Source organism: Falco cherrug, chromosome 20 (genome assembly GCF_023634085.1).
Source record: "Falco cherrug isolate bFalChe1 chromosome 20, bFalChe1.pri, whole genome shotgun sequence".
Lineage (NCBI taxonomy): Eukaryota > Metazoa > Chordata > Aves > Falconiformes > Falconidae > Falco > Falco cherrug.
In genome coordinates this window covers 6,256,044-6,271,902 of record NC_073716.1, presented here as the reverse complement: position 1 = coordinate 6,271,902, position 15,859 = coordinate 6,256,044, and the positions used below count along the sequence as shown (strand labels likewise).

The window sequence follows — 15,859 nt, the reverse complement described above, 5'->3', positions numbered from 1 at the left end:
TGAGCTCCCACCTGCCTTCCCACCCTCCTGCCTTCTCACTGGCCCAGCAGGCAGGGATGCTGCAGAGTGGGGTGGCATCTCTGCTTTCCCCGATGCCAGCCTTTGGGCACAGGGACCTTTCCCAGAGTGTCACAGCCCTGTCCAGCCAGTGTGCCCCCATTTTGGCACCGGGCACCCTTCCCACCCCCTCCAGCTCCTCTGAGGAGACCCGGTGGCCCCTGTGCAGCTACAGCAGAGCATCCCCAAGCTGGGGTACCCCAACTTCTCAGGCAGTGCTGGGGGGAGCTGTACGCAATCGATACCTCTGTGCCAGTTCTCTCTCCTGCCTTTTTTTTTTTTTTTTTTTTAATGCTCCCTTAATTGCAGTGGTGATGTCGGGAGTCCCTTGCAGCCAGCCATAAATCAGAGCGGGAGAAGGACGGTCTCAGCCCGAGATAAGCTCTGATTGCTGCCCCCCGCCTCGGCGATAAATGGGGCTGCGGAGAGGCCGGGGGGCAGGAGGCAGCGAGACGAGCCCGGTAATCGCATTTGGTGCTTTGCTCCTGCCACGCTGACGTGCGCGGGCACTAACGTGGTTAGCCAGCCGTGGGGGCTGCCGGGGCCGGGGGGGCATGGCCTGGGGGTGCGGGACCGCCGGGGCCGGGGGGGCACACCTTCGCGACCTGCGTGGACCGCGTGTTGGCACCTGCTGGGGAGGGCTCCTGGGCCTGGGGGTGCTCGGCCACCGAACACCCCCCCGTGGGTGCCGCGTGGTCCCCAGCATCGCCCCCAGACCCTCGGGGACGAGCCAGCGCCCGCCCCCGCCGTTGTCCCCGGCCGGTGGCAGGGGGCTGCGCTCCCCGGGGGGGGCCTGAGGGGCGGCGCAGCCGGCGGGGGGGCACGGCCGGGCTGAGACCCCCCGCGCTCATCGCACAGGCGCTGCCTCCGGGGGCGCAAGCACAGGGATGCTGCCCACCGGCCCCGGGCACCGGCCCCCCTCCCCGGGGGTGGTTCAGGCCGGGCCCGGCCCCGCTCCGCGCAGCAGCCGAACACGTAACAGCTGCGAGCTGCCGGCCGATCGATGGCGCTGCGGCGGCTGGGGGCGTGTGACAGGCGGGGCCGCCCCGCTGCGTCCCCCGCCGCTGCCCCCTCCCGCTGCCCCCTTCCCGCTGCCCCCTCCCGCTGTCCCCTTCCCGCTGCCCCCTTCCCGCTGCCCCCTTCCCGCTGTCCCCTTCCCGCTGCCCCCTCCCGCTGCCCCCCTCCCGCTGCCCCCTCCCGCTGTCCCCTTCCCCGCTGCCCCTTCCCGCTGTCCCCTTCCCCGCTGTCCCCATCCACGCTGTCCCCATCCACGCTGTCCCCATCCACGCTGTCCCCTTCCCGCTGCCCCCTTCCCGCTGTCCCCTTCCCGCTGTCCCCTTCCCGCTGTCCCCTTCCCGCTGCCCCCTTCCCGCTGCCCCCTTCCCGCTGTCCCCATCCACGCTGTCCCCATCCACGCTGTCCCCATCCACGCTGTCCCCATCCACGCTGTCCCCTTCCCGCTGCCCCCTTCCCGCTGCCCCCTTCCCGCTGTCCCTTCCCGCTGCCCCCTTCCCGCTGTCCCTTCCCGCTGCCCCCTTCCCGCTGTCCCCTTCCCGCTGCCCCCTCCCGCTGCCCCCTTCCCGCTGCCCCCTCCCGCTGTCCCCTTCCCCGCTGCCCCTTCCCGCTGTCCCCTTCCCCGCTGTCCCCATCCACGCTGTCCCCATCCACGCTGTCCCCATCCACGCTGTCCCCTTCCCGCTGCCCCCTCCCGCTGCCCCCTTCCCGCTGCCCCCTCCCGCTGCCCCCTTCCCGCTGCCCCCTCCCGCTGCCCCCTTCCCGCTGCCCCCTTCCCGCTGCCCCCTTCCCCGCTGCCCCCTTCCCGCTGCCCCTTCCCGCTGCCCCCTTCCCGCTGCCCCCTCCCGCTGTCCCCTTCCCCGCTGTCCCCTTCCCGCTGTCCCCATCCACGCTGTCCCCATCCACGCTGTCCCCTTCCCGCTGTCCCCTTCCCGCTGTCCCCTTCCCGCTGCCCCCTTCCCGCTGCCCCCTTCCCGCTGCCCCCTTCCCGCTGCCCCCTTCCCGCTGTCCCCTTCCCGCTGTCCCCTTCCCGCTGCCCCCTTCCCGCTGCCCCCTTCCCCGCTGTCCCCTTCCCCGCTGTCCCCTTCCCGCTGCCCCCTTCCCGCTGTCCCCTTCCCGCTGTCCCCTTCCCGCTGTCCCCTTCCCGCTGTCCCCTTTCCGCTGTCCCCTTCCCGCTGCCCCCTTCCCGCTGTCCCCTTCCCGCTGTCCCCTTCCCCGCTGTCCCCTCCCGCTCACCCCTGCCACTGTCCCCCCCCCCCGCTGTCCCCTCCGATACCCCCCTTTTCTGCTCCCCCGCCGCTGCCCCCCCCCTGCTGCCCCCCCCTTCCCTGGAGCACCCCTTCTTCAGAGCACCCCCCAGGAGCACCCCCTCCCCAGCACCCATCACGGGCCACCCACCGGGCGGGGGGGGGGTGCAGATGTCACAGAGCTAGTGGGTCCCACCACGGGGCTGTAGGGACAGGGTGATGTCCCCCAGTGAGCACTGTCCCCAAGCGTGGGCTGGGGGGGGGCCCAATACCCACACGGGAGGGACCCCGCGGGGGACCAGCTGGGGGCCTGAGTATGGTGTCACCGGTGTCACTGCATGGCCTCTGCTGTCACCGGTGTCACCATTCCTGCACCGTCCCTAGGGTGTGGCACGGTGTCGCTGTCACTGCACGGCCCCCGGGTGTCACGCAGTGTCACCGTGGCTGCACAGTCCCACTCGTGTCACAAACACAGCCCTGCGGTATCGCACAGCATCACTGTTGCTCCCCGGGGTGTCACATGGTGTCGGTGTCACATGGTGTCACTGTCACTGCGGGGCCACTGGGTGTCACACAGTGTCACTGCAGCTCCCGTGGGTTGTCACACGGAGTCACCGTCAGTGCCTGGTGCATGGGATGTCACATAGTGCTATGTCACTGCATCGCCCATGAGGTGTCACCCGGTGTCACCATCACTGCATGGCCTGGGGTGTCACACACCGCCACTGCACAGGATACTCCCCAGTGCCCCCCACTGAACGTCCCGTGGGCTGTCACCCAGTGCCACTGTGCACCCCCCAGCTGTGTCACACCTCATCCCCACCAGTCACGGGGCACCCTGGGGACAGCACAGCAGGTCCCAGCACCGCATGTCCCTGCCACTCCCACCCCCGTGTCCCCCTGGGGAGGCACGTCCCTGAGCCCGTCCCCGCTGCTGGGGGAGCAGCCGCTTCCCGTCACTCACCAGCCACCCCATCAGCCAGGCTTTAATTAAGGAGCGGTGCTGGCAGCCCTTAATTGCTGCACGGCGGGAGGGCGGCAGGCCCTGCAGTGTCTGTAATGAGAGGCAGTGTGACAGAGACAGGGCTCGGCGGCGGGATGTGCCACCCCCATCTTGTCCCCCCCGCCTGCGGCTGGGCTCCCCGCGCTGGGCAAGGGATGGTGCCTGGCACTGAGCTGGGACGTGCTGGCTCGTCCCTGTCCCGGGGCTAACCCAGCTGGTCAGTCGGCCCACCACTGGCCAGCCAACGAGTCCCCTGGGTCAGCTGGCCAGCTGACCAGCCCAGCTAGCCAAACCGCCTGCTGGGCAACGAGCCAGCCAGCCAAGCAGCCAGCTAGCCAACCTGCCAGCCAGGCAATCAACCAGGCAAGTGGCTAGCTAGTCAACCAACCAACCAGCTAGCCAACCAACCAACCAGCCAGCCAGCCAGCCCACCACCTAGCCATCTAGCCAGCCAGCCGACTGGATAGCTATCTACCAACAAGCCAACCAGCTAGTTGGCCAAACAGCTAGCCCGCTGCCCGCTAGCCAACGAGCCAACCAACCACCTAGTTGTCCTTCAAGCCAACCAGCCAGCCAAGCAGCTGACCGGTCACCCGCCTGCCAGCCAGCCAAGCAGTCATCTAGCTGGGCAGCTAGCCAGGCAGCCAACTGGCCAACTCTCTAGCCAAGCATGCGACCAGCCAATAAGCCATCCATGCATCCAACCAGCCAGCTAGCCACCTGGCCACCAGCCAGCGATCAGGCAGCCAACCAGGAGCACTGTCTGCCCACATCCAGCCAGGCACTGGGACCTGCCTGGCCCTCACCTCCATCCTGCAGCCCTGTCCCCACATGTCCCTCATCTCCTGGGCTGTGTGTTGAGTGGGGACACCTCAGCGTGTCTGCGCCTGCACTTGTCATCTCCAGGCTGCCCCACTGAGCCCTGACACACTCATCACAGCAGGCGGGGCACTAGGCACCTCCCAGCCCGTGTCTGGCTAGAGGCATCTCTGGCCTCGGGGATTTTGAGTCTGTTTTCTTCCCAGCCTGGCACCAAGAGGTGAGTGTTGGCTCCTGCCAGGATCATCTCTGCCCTGGGATCAGTCTGTGGGGCCTTCCCTTACTTCCATGTTGATCCGTGCTGGTGCCGTGTTTCCTGGGCACCCACAGCCCAGAAAACTCCTCGTTAATTCTTCCTTTTAATTATCTCTGCTTCCCAACAAGGTGGATATGATGTCCTTTCTCAGGGATGGAGGTGGCACAGGTCCGGAGGTTGCATAGCTGGGGTGGCTGGTATCCTCCCTTGAGCCCAGGGGACAGCCAGGACAGGAGGTACCAGCCTGGTCCCCCCACACTCCTCCTGGGTGTGGCTGGCTGGGTGAATGGAGGCATGGACGGCAGGGAGGGAGGGAGGGATCTGTGGATGCCTGGACACGTGTGGATGGATATGTGGATGCAAGGACATTGGATGGATGGATGGGTGGATGGGTGGATGGATGGATGGATGGATGGATGGATGGATGGATGGATGGATGGATGGATGGATGGATGGAGGAGGGATGGAGGGATGGATGGATGGAGGAGGGATGGATGGATGGATGGAGGAGGGATGGATGGATGGAGGAGGGATGGATGGATGGATGGATGAAGGATGGATGGATGGATGGATGGATGGATGGATGGATGGATGGAGGAGGGATGGATGGATGGAGGAGGGATGGATGGATGGATGGATGGATGGATGGATGGAGGAGGGATGGATGGATGGAGGAGGGAGGGATGGATGGAGGAGGGATGGAGGGATGGATGGATGGATGGATGGATGGATGGATGGATGGATGGAGGAGGGATGGATGGATGGATGGATGGAGGATGGATGGATGGATGGAGGAGGGATGGATGGATGGATGGAGGGAGGGATGGATGGAGGAGGGATGGATGGATGGATGGATGGATGGATGGATGGATGGATGGAGGAGGGATGGATGGATGGATGGATGGATGGAGGATGGATGGATGGATGGAGGAGGGATGGATGGATGGATGGAGGGAGGGATGGATGGAGGAGGGATGGATGGATGGATGGATGGATGGATGGATGGATGGAAGGATGAATGGATGGCAGGCACCAAGGTGGTGGGAACCAGCAGAGGAAGCCCCAGGTGGGTGCTCAGGAGATGTGGCTGCCTTCCCAGCTCTGCCCCAGCCTCTGCAGCCCAGGACCCTGCCACCCCAGGGTGTCCTGCCCACCCCAACCAGGGGGCCAAGGCCCAGCCCTGCCCCTGCTGCCCACAGATGAGTGTCCCCCTCGCACAGCCCCTTCTGGGTCCCATCCTGAGGACACTGTGATTTTGGGGGACAGCACCCAAAATCATTGGGGACAGCTTGCAAATGCCATCTCCCTCCCTGAGCTCCTCAGCATGGGCTGATGTTGGGGCCCTCAGCTGTTCCTGGCTCCAAGTCCTAATTATTGCTGAGCCATCAGTGCCGCCCGCCCAGCCTAACCCCTGGCTGTGGGGATGGGCTTTGGGTGCCACGCAGACAGGGTGCCCGTGTCCCCACCGGCCATGCTTGGTCCGGTGGGCAGCATCTGTGGGGCAGCTGCAGCAGCAGCTCCCCCCCTGCCACAGCACTGGGAGGGGAAACCGAGGCCCGGCACAGCGCCAGCCCCGCCAAAGCCCCCATCCTGACCCGGCCGCTCTCACCCTTCCCCAAATCCTCCTTAATAAGCTCCCCAGCGAGTGGTGGGCGGGGGGTGGGGATAAAGCCCTCCCCCCCCAGGCTGAACCCACGCCCCTGGAGCATCGATCAGGGCCCCCCCTCTTGCCACCGGCATCCCCCCGGTGTTGCCCACCCACCTCCCCACGTCATGCTGCCAAAGCAAACAGCCGTGGGCTCGGCGTGCATCGATTCTGCGGGAGCTGCTGTTTGCTTAACCTTTGCAGAGGAACGGCGGTGGCTGGCGTCGAGCGGAGCTGCTGCCGCAGCCACCACCACAACCACTGCAGCCACCGCTGCCACTGCTGCCACCACCGCCACCACCATCGCCACTGCAGCCACTGCAACCACTGCAGCCACCGCTGCCACCGCTGCCACCGCAGCCACCACAGCCACTGCTGCCACCGCAACCACCGCAGCCATTGCTGCCACCGCAACCACCGCAGCCACTGCTGTCACGACTGCCACCACCACCACAGCCACTGCTGCCACTGCTGCCATTGCTGCCACTGCAATAACTGCTGCCACCGCTGTCACTGCTGCCACCACTGCCACTGCTGCCACTGCTGTCACCTCCCAGCTTTGTCCCTTTTCCCACTCCTGCACTCCCGAACGTGGCCCTTCAGAGATTTGCCAATCAGTTGTCCATCCCCAGGTGGATGGAGCCAACCCGGGGGGCTGTGCTGCACCCCTCCCTGTGCAGGGGTTGGGGACAAGGACAGCGAGCACCTCTGGGTCTCCAGCTGGGGTCAGCTGGGGTGTTGTCCCCATGTGTAGGGTGCTGCTGCCCCAGGGTGACGTTGAAGCCATCCCAGCTGCTCTGCAACTGGGCTGTAGGGAGACAGCCTGGGGACCTGGTGGGCTGGGGTCGTGGTCATGCCATGGGGACAGGGTGGCCCATGGTGTGAGGTGGCCTGGGATGGTGGCCATGCCATGGGGACACAATGGCTTGTGGCCATGAGGTGATGTGGGGCTGTGGCCTCACCGCAAGGACACAGTGGCCAGGACCAGGAGTGTCCCCTGACCCTCCAGGTGAGATGAGTGCCCCAATGCAACCAGTGTGCCTGTCCCCCCCATGTCCCTGCTACGGCCACCTCATCCCCACGCAGAGCACCCTGCCCACCCGGGCCACCGCGGCACCATGGCGGCGGGTGACTCACACAGCCTGTGACCTCGGCGAGGCGTATTTTTAGGTGCTCGTTAAAAAAGAAGCGGGGGGGGGGGGGGGGGGATGTACACAACAACGATGGAGAAAAGAACCAGGGAAGGAGCTGGTGCCATGGCAGTGACAGCTTGTGGGGGGACATGGGGCTGGCAGCAGCCCCATCCCAAAATACTCTGCTCGCCCAAGCCTTGTTAAGCCCCCAGGAATAATTGCCTCCTTAAAGCCGACTAATTGATTTTTGCATGCTGATTAAAGCAAAGGCTCTGCGGGAGCTGGGGGGGGCACAGGGGAGATCGATGGGCTGCCAAGTGTCCCCTTGGTCCCTCTCCTCTTGGGTTGGGGGCTGGGGGCTGTCCCCTGTGTGTCCCTGGGTTTTGGGGACACTGCATGGGTGCGCCACTGGAGGGGGACGGACCCCCAGGATGGGGTCTGGGGGGAGTGATGACTCCATGGACCCCATAGGTGCCACCAGGGTTAATGCCACCTCGGTGGCATCACCCAGGGCCACCAAGCCACCGTGGCAGGCGGCACTGGGAGCAGTCCCCAGGCTGCTCTATACCCGCGTGTCTGTCCCCCCCCATCCCTGCTGCATGTGTCCCGCCCCAGAGCCCCGCATCCGCATCCTTCGCTCACCCCCAGCACTGGCGGCGGCTGTCACTTGCCATCGTGTCCCGCTGTCCCCGCCGAGGTTGACAGAGATGGCAGGCGACAGAGCGGGCGCAGCTGCGTGTCCCTGTGTCACGAGCCCATCGGTGCTCAGCCCCCCAGCGATGGCACTTGCGTGTAGCCGTCACCCTTTAGCGTGGCCTGGCTGTCCCAACGGTGGCACCTATGGGTGCCCCGCTGTCACCGTGGCCTTTGCCACTGGTGGTGGCATCCCATCCTGCGACCCCGCAGTTGACCCTGATGGGTGTTTCTGGGTGGGGGGTGCTTGGCCAGGTGGGTGTCCCCTGGGCTGTCCCCACGCGTGGGTTCCGTCAGTGCCCAGCGCTGTGGGAGGAGAAACTAAGGCCGGCGGGCAGGAGGGGCCCTGCTCTGGGACCGTCCCCGTGGCTTTGCCTCCGAGGGGACACGGGTGGCGGGTTCCAGGGCTGTCCCCAACTCCGGGGACGGGGCCACCGGCTGGTCCCGGGCACGGAGGTGACAGAACTCCAGCCCCCGAGGGGACGTGCCCGCCGGGCGCATCGCGTGGGCCCCGTGGGGACAGGGCGCGGCTCCGGGTGAGCACGCGGGGGGAGGGCGGAGGGGACCCCAGCGGGGGGGGGGGGCGACCCCACGGCCAAAAGGGAGGTCCGGGGGGGGCTGCAGGGATGGGCGTGGCAGAGGGGCGTGACGGGGGGCGTGCCTCCCCGCTCGGAGACGTGCGTGGGCGGGCACAGGGGAGGGGCTGAGGGCGTGGCCGGGGCGTGGATGGGCGTGGTCAGGGCGGGCGCGGGGCGCACCGGAGCCAGCGGAGCGCAGCGGAGCGGCCGCCGCCGCCGCCACCCCCGAGTCGTCCCCCCCCGCCGCCGCCCTGCTCCCCCCCACCGGCACCATTCCCACCCCCGGGCGGCAGCGCGCCCCGGCCGGGCGGCGGCTCAGCCTGGGCCGGAAAACTTTGCTGGCGGCCGCGGCGGGGGTGGTGATGGTGCTGGTGCTGGTGGTGCTCATCCCGGTGCTGGTGAGCTCCGCCGGTACCGATGGCCGGTACGAGATGCTGGGGACCTGCCGGATGGTCTGCGAGCCCTACGGCCCCGCTGCCCCGCCGCAACCAGCCGAACGCGGCCCCATCCCGCCGCCCTCCACCCTGGTGCAGGGTCCCCAAGGCAAACCAGGGCGACCGGGAAAACCAGGACCACCGGGACCGCCGGGAGAACCAGGACCGCCAGGACCGGCGGGGGCGCGGGGTGAAGCGGGACGACCGGGACCCCCGGGATTACCGGGACCAGGGGCTACAGGTGCGGTGAGTGCAGCTACCTATAGCACGGTGCCACGCGTCGCCTTCTACGCCGGCCTCAAGAACCCCCATGAGGGCTACGAGGTCCTCAAGTTCGACGACGTGGTCACCAACCTGGGCAACAGCTACGACGCCACCTCCGGCAAGTTCACCTGCGCCATCCCCGGCACCTACTTCTTCACCTACCACGTCCTCATGCGCGGCGGCGATGGCACCAGCATGTGGGCCGACCTCTGCAAGAATGGTCAGGTAAGGGCTGGCCATCCCGGCTACCAGCCCCACCATGGGGACGGGAGCTGTTGCTGCCCCCCAAGCTCCCAGGAAGGGCTCTGGGTGCTTCCTCAGGGTGCCACATCCTTTTCCCGGCCCTAGGAATGCACCCCCAGGGTTCTCCATCCTTCTCCTGGCCCCAGAGATGAACCCTCAGTCACATCCTTCTCCTGGTGCTGATGACAGGCTCCGGGCGCTTCCTTGGCATGCCCCATCCTTTTCCTGGCCCCAGGGATGCATCCCAAGGGTGCCACATCCCTCTCCCAGTGGCAGTGATGTGCTCTGGGTGCGTCCCTGGGGTGCCACATCCTTCTTCTGTCCCCAGGGCTGTACCTCTGGGATGCTCTGTCCCTCTCCTGGTGGCAACGATGAGCTCTGGGTGCAGCCCCGCATTGCCTTGTCCTGCTCCCAGCCCTGGAGATGCATTCTCGGCATGTCCCATCCCACTCCCAGCCCCGGAGATGCACCTCCAGGATGCTCCATCCTTCTCCCAGTGGTGGTGATGGGCCCTGGATGCATCCCCAGGGAGCTCCGTCCTTCTCCCAGTCCCAGAGATGCCCCCTCCCCGGTGCCTCATCCCTCTCCCAGCACTGGGGACATACTCTGCCACCATACCTGTGCTGTCCTGATTTGTCCCCAAGGGTGCCCTCAGTCCTTCCTTGGCTCCAGAGACATGCCTCTAGGGTGCCCTGGGACGTCGCTGAGCCCTGCCATCATCCCTGCTGGGACTCCCCAGGGGGGACAGGGCGGGCTCCTTTGCAGGGGACAGTGTCTGCATGGCCTGGAGCGGGGCAGTGCCTGCCCCACTTTTGGGGTGCTGCACCCCCATCCCAGAGCCAGCTTGGCTGCTGCTGTGTCAGGAGAGATGTCCCCACTGCTGGCCAGGCTGTGTGGTGGACACCATAGGGGGGCCACCCTGAGGCTGGCCCTATCCTTGCCCCTCCCCTGGTTCCAGCATCCCCCCCCCCGACTCCATCCATCTGAAAACCTTCCCGATGCCAAGACACAGTCTCTCCACCCCCGTGACTTGCAGGTGATGCTCAAAACGCTGTCCCTTTCCCACACCATGTGTCCCCCCGAGCCACGACTCAAGGCACAAGATGTGGCCGTGACCCCCAAAATGTCACTTGAGCTTATTCCCTTGGGTGTCACCACAGCCAGCATCCACTCCAGGATTCATCCCACTCCACTCCTGGTTCCCATCATTCTCTCCCAGCATCAAGCCCTGTGGTGCATCCCTGTCCTGAGGATATACAACACTGAATTAACCCAAAACTGAGTTATAAACCCAAAAAATAGCCAGGGGTGGAAGGGGAAGCGGGAGCACTGGCACAGCCACAGTGCTTCACCCCTCGGCTGAAAACTGCCGAGCCAGGAGCGCAGTGGGGGCAGGAGCCTCTCGGCATTTTTTCTCCATCCAAACAGTTTAAATTTTCTTTTTTTTTTTTTTCTTTTTTTTTTTTTGGCTCCCCCCTACTCCAGCCCAAAATTTTGGGGGTCCTAGCGACGCTTGGCACAGCCAGCTCTTTCTCCTAAGCAGCATCAGTGTAACTCTGAACTGAGCATCCCCAAAAAAACACCTCATCCCCTTTTTCCTCCCCCAAAATATTTTTGGGTCCCCCCCCAAACCTTCCCACCTCCTTCTCCACCCCACCGAGCTCTGACCACCCCCGGCTCGGTGGGGAACTGACACACCCGGGCACTACTGGATGAATTTCCAGAAGCTACGCAGCCCCTCGTCAAGAGGAACCGCGCTCAGTCGGGCGCGCGATGCAGCTTAATTAACTGGTAGTTAATTACTAACGAGCTATCAGCACTCCAATATTTATAAAGAAGCGGCTCGGGAGGCAGGGGAGCGTTTTGGCGGGCTGGCACTGGCGGGAGAGTTTAAAAAAGGTACCCCCCCAAATGCCACAAATAATTAAAAATGGGGTTAATTGGGGTTTTGTTGCCAAATATACCTCATCCTTGACAAGGCGGGGGGGGGGGGGGGGGGGGGGCAGGGGGAGTTCCCAGCAGATAAGGGTAGATCCTGGCATCCTCAGAGGGAATTATAACCTGGGGGGCCCCCTCTGACCCCCCACTTTGCTCTGGGCACTGCCAGTTTTGGGCACAGCCCATCACCCCTGCGCTGGGGCTGGAGTTAACGAGAGCCAGGGGAGCCCCAGCGCTGGGAGGGAGCTGCTCCTGGTGATTAATTAGCTTTAATTATTCTTATTTGTATTAGCCTGTAGAGGAGGCAAGCAGGGCAACGGGATGGCGGGAGATGCTGGATGGATGGACAGATGGCGGGAGGGGGTTGGAGCCGGGTGGTTTTGGGGTCCCCGTGGTGGGGTGAGGGACGTCCTGGCTGGCTCGTGTAGCTGAAGGGGTGTGCGGCTGTGCTGTGGCTTGTGGATGGGCACAGCCCCGGGGGGATTCCCGTGGGTGGGGGCTCAGGGACGGTCCCCAAGGGACCCTGTCTGTGGGGACACAGGGACCTGCCTGGGGGCCCAGGGGGGCACTTGCTGCTGCACCCAGGGGTCCTGGGGGACACCTGCTGCCATGCCCAGAGGGGTCTTTGGGGGGGCAGCTGCTGCTGTGCATGGGGATGCTGGCAGGGCACCCCCCACAATGACCAGGACCCCTGGGGGGCACCTACCACCATGCCCAGACATCCTGGGGTAGATACCCAGGCCCAGGAGTGCTGGGGGGGGGGGGGTACCTGCTGCCATGACCAAGACCCCGGGGGGACACACCCACCACTGCACTTGGGGGTCCTGAGTGGCACCTGCTGCCATGTCCAGGAGTGCTGGGGGGGCACCTTCCACTGCACTTGGGGGCCCTGGGGGGCACCCGCTGCCACTCCTTGGGGGTCCTGGACTGTGGTGGCTGTGGTGGCCATGGCACATGGGGCACATGGTGTCAGTGACAGTGGCTGCAGCAGAGCCAACCACTGGGGCTGGGGGCTGGCCCCCACACAATGGTTCCCACCTCCAGGGGCTGCGTCTGGCTGTGGCATGGGGAAACTGAGGCACAAAAAAGGACAAGGGGGGGTGAAGCCATCAGCGGGGGGACATGGTGGCAGTCCCCACCTCCTCTGCCACCATGGTGCCAGGGGTGGCTCAGCCTGGCCCCGGCGCTGCCATTTATCTTCCCTGGTTAGCACGAAGGGCTGGTGGGCGCACGGTGATGAGGTGGCTCCTTGATGAGGGAAGACGGATGGCACCGAGCAGCTCTAGCTGTGGCAGGGGGAAATGATGGCAGCAGAGCTGGTGCCAGGTGGCTTTTCCTGGTTCTCCTTCCCTCTGCTTCTTCCCTCCATCCTCTTCCTCGGCCCAAACTCAGGCAAGGCAGCATCCTCTGGAGACTGGGGTGCCATGACCAGCTGAGATTCACTGTGTTGCCCCCAGGGGACAGGGACCCTCATGGTGGTGGTGTAGGCACAAGGGTGACAGTGCTGGTCATAGCGTGAGGGGTACGGCTGCGTGGGTGAGAACAAGCCCAATGTAACCACCTGCTGGGCCCTCAGTAGGTTCCAGAATTAACAGTGTCTGACCATGCCATCACAGGCTGCTTGTGGGCTCTGGGGTGGTTCTTCCCTGCCTGGCATGGGCCAATTAAGAGCCCATTCTCATCGGTTGTAATTAGGAGCATCTTTTTCCTGGTGCTTCACGTTTGCATTTCACTTGGGATTTTACCTGCCAGCTTGTCACTGTCACCCAGCGCCACACAATCTCCCTGCAAGGCAACAGTGTAGATTTGATTACCCAAGTAATTCTGCAGCGGCAGCGGGTTCCAGACACAAAGCTTCTTTTCCAGGCAGTTTTGGCACCTCTGGCGCTGCCAGCACCTCCCAGCCTTGTCCTCCGGCACCAAGGAAATATTTATCAGGGGGAGCATCCCACCCCGCAGTGGGTTGGGATCTGAGTGAGCAGTGAGGCTTGGTTTTGGGGAGCTTGAGCTCAGCTGGCTCAGCCCACATGCTCATGGTCCTTGTGAAGCTCATGGGAAGATGAGTGGGGACGCACTGGGGTTCATCGGGTTGGTGCTGAGCTGGGAGACGGGGTCCTGTGTCTGAGATGTGGCCCTTCATCTGAATTGGGAGCTCGGGTCCCGTGTCTGAGCTGTGGTCCCATATTTAAATCTGGAGCCAGGGTCACGTGTCAGAGCCGTGGTCCTGCATCCAAACCTGGAGTCGAGGTTCCCTATCAGCGCTGCGATCCCACATCCTGATATGGAGAAGGGGCCCTGTGTCTGAGCCGTGGTCCCATGTCTGAACCTGAAGCCATGGTCCCACATCTGCGCAGTGGTCCCACACTCAAATTGGGAGGCAGGGTCCCATGTCTGAGCCATGGTCCTGCATCCGAACCTGGAGTCAGGTTCCCGTGTCTGGGCCGTCATTGTGCACCTGAATCCAGAGATGGAGCCTTGTGTCTGGGCCATGGTCCCATGTCTGAATCCGGAGCCATGGTCCCACGTCGGAGCTGTGGTCCCACACCTGAGCCTGCTGGGTCAGGGAGAGGCTCTGGGTGATGTTCAGAGAAGCCGCCTCCATCAGGGACCTGTTCACCCATGTGTGGGGATCCAGGGCACCCCATGCCACCCTGGAGCTAGCGGGCAGTCTCCCTGGCTGTGGGTGAGCTGGGACCCTGGGTGTCCTGTGGGATCTGAGGGCTGAGCCGTCTCCTGAGCCAGGTAACATGGGTATCCCCTGCGCAGGTGCGGGCCAGCGCCATCGCGCAGGATGCCGACCAGAACTATGACTACGCCAGCAACAGCGTCATCCTGCACCTGGATGCGGGGGATGAGGTCTTCATCAAGCTGGACGGAGGCAAAGCCCATGGTGGCAACAACAACAAGTACAGCACCTTCTCTGGCTTCATCATCTACTCGGACTAAGCCTGGACCCACAGCATCACCCCACAGCCCTCCAGCCCCATGGCATCTCCCTGCTGCTGTCCAGCCCCACAGCATCCCCCAATGACTGTCTAGCCCCACGGCATCCCTCTGCCATGATTTGGCCCCATGGCATCCCCCCACTGCTGTCCAGCCCTACAGTTTCCCCTTGCTACTGTCCAGCCCCATGGCATCCCTCTGCTGTGGTCCAGCCCCACAGCATCTCCCCACGGTGGTCCAGGCCATCTATGGCGCCCCGCCCCCCCCTTCCCCATTAGCTCACCCCTCAGCTGCTGATTTCAGGGCTTGGGGGACTGCAGGGAGCTAGGGGCCAGCAAGAAGCTGGGGGACCCCCCCTGCACTGCCCCCCTGCCCCCCTGTCCCCTGGCTACACACCCCGCTTGGCCCCATGGCACCCTGCTCTCTGCTGCCTCCCCACACCTGGGGTGATGCTGGGGGCCGGGGGGTCCCTGCCAGCGTGTATATATGTACAGGACGTGCAGATGTCTGAGCGGGTGCCCCTCTACCCCGTCCCTGTCCAGCCTGTGCTGGGGGCTGCGCTGGGGACGGGGGGAGATGCCTTGTGCCCGACCCTGGGGCAACTCCATGGTAAAGCAGAGCTGTGACCTGTCCCTGTCTGCTGTCTGTGTCCCTGCGTGGGGCAGAGCCCATGCCCCCCGCCCCGGGTTGGGGTCCTCCCACCCCTCCAAGCGACCCTGCTTGGCTTAGCGATCTGCCCGAGCGGGGAGGTGCTGGGGGCGGCTCCTCTGCTCCCACGCCCTGGTGTCCCCTCTGCCACCTCCAGTGGGGTTGCTGGGTGTGCCACCATGTCCCTGTCCCCCAAGCCCACCCAAACCCATGGCAGGGTGTTTTGCCAGGGGCACAGTACCCCACAGCAGGGTGGGGGGGCATGGTCAGGCCACGCAGAGCCATGGGGACCCTCAGGCGCACACGCCTGTCACCGCTGCCTCAGTGCGGGCAGGACATGGCCCAATTAGAGGTGACAGCGAGTGCCCAGAGCCACAGAGCGGCTGTGGTGGGGTCAGGGGACGGGAGATGCGGGGGACATGTGGGTGCCCCTGGGGACGGGGGGGGGTGGGTGTCGCCCCGCAGGCCCTAGTGGGTCCCTGGTGCTCATTTCTCAGCACTAATTAATGGGGACGAGGCAGTGGCTGGGCAGCTCGTTAGGGCCAGGGCTGTCTGCTCCAAGCTGTGAGGAGAAGCCTGCCGTTAGGAGCGGGTGTGACAGCACCCCGGTCCCCAGCTGACACTGGGGAACACCCTGGGCTCCACAACCCACCCGGGCCCGCGGCTGGGCGACAGCGCTGGGGCTGCCGGTTCTCCCCGCTGCGGGGGACCGGCCCGGCTCGGTGGCCACGGTGGGGACGGGGCAAGGGGGAAAGATGGCGGCCGGGCCAGCGCGCGGGACTGCGGCTCGCGGCGGGGGGGCGTGGGCAGGGCGCGAGGGGCCAGCGCCCGTGCGGCCCGGGGCAGAGGCGCGGCCGTTGGGGCCGTTGGGGCCGTTGGGGCCGTTGGGGCCGTTGGGGAACGGCTCAGCGGAACGCCGCCGTCTGCAGCGCGGGGGGGGGGGG

General features: G+C 65.2%; 1 protein-coding gene across 1 annotated transcript; it reads left to right on the top strand.

Moving 5' to 3' along the window:
* The first annotated feature begins 8,588 nt into the window (after nt 1-8,588).
* Nucleotides 8,589-14,898, top strand: C1QL1 (complement C1q like 1). The gene is made up of 2 exons (XM_005447446.3): nt 8,589-9,368; nt 14,091-14,898. The coding sequence occupies exons 1-2, from the start codon at nt 8,808-8,810 to the stop codon at nt 14,268-14,270; spliced, it is 741 nt and encodes a 246-aa protein (XP_005447503.3). The 5' UTR covers nt 8,589-8,807; the 3' UTR covers nt 14,271-14,898.
* Nucleotides 14,899-15,859: the final 961 nt, after the last annotated feature.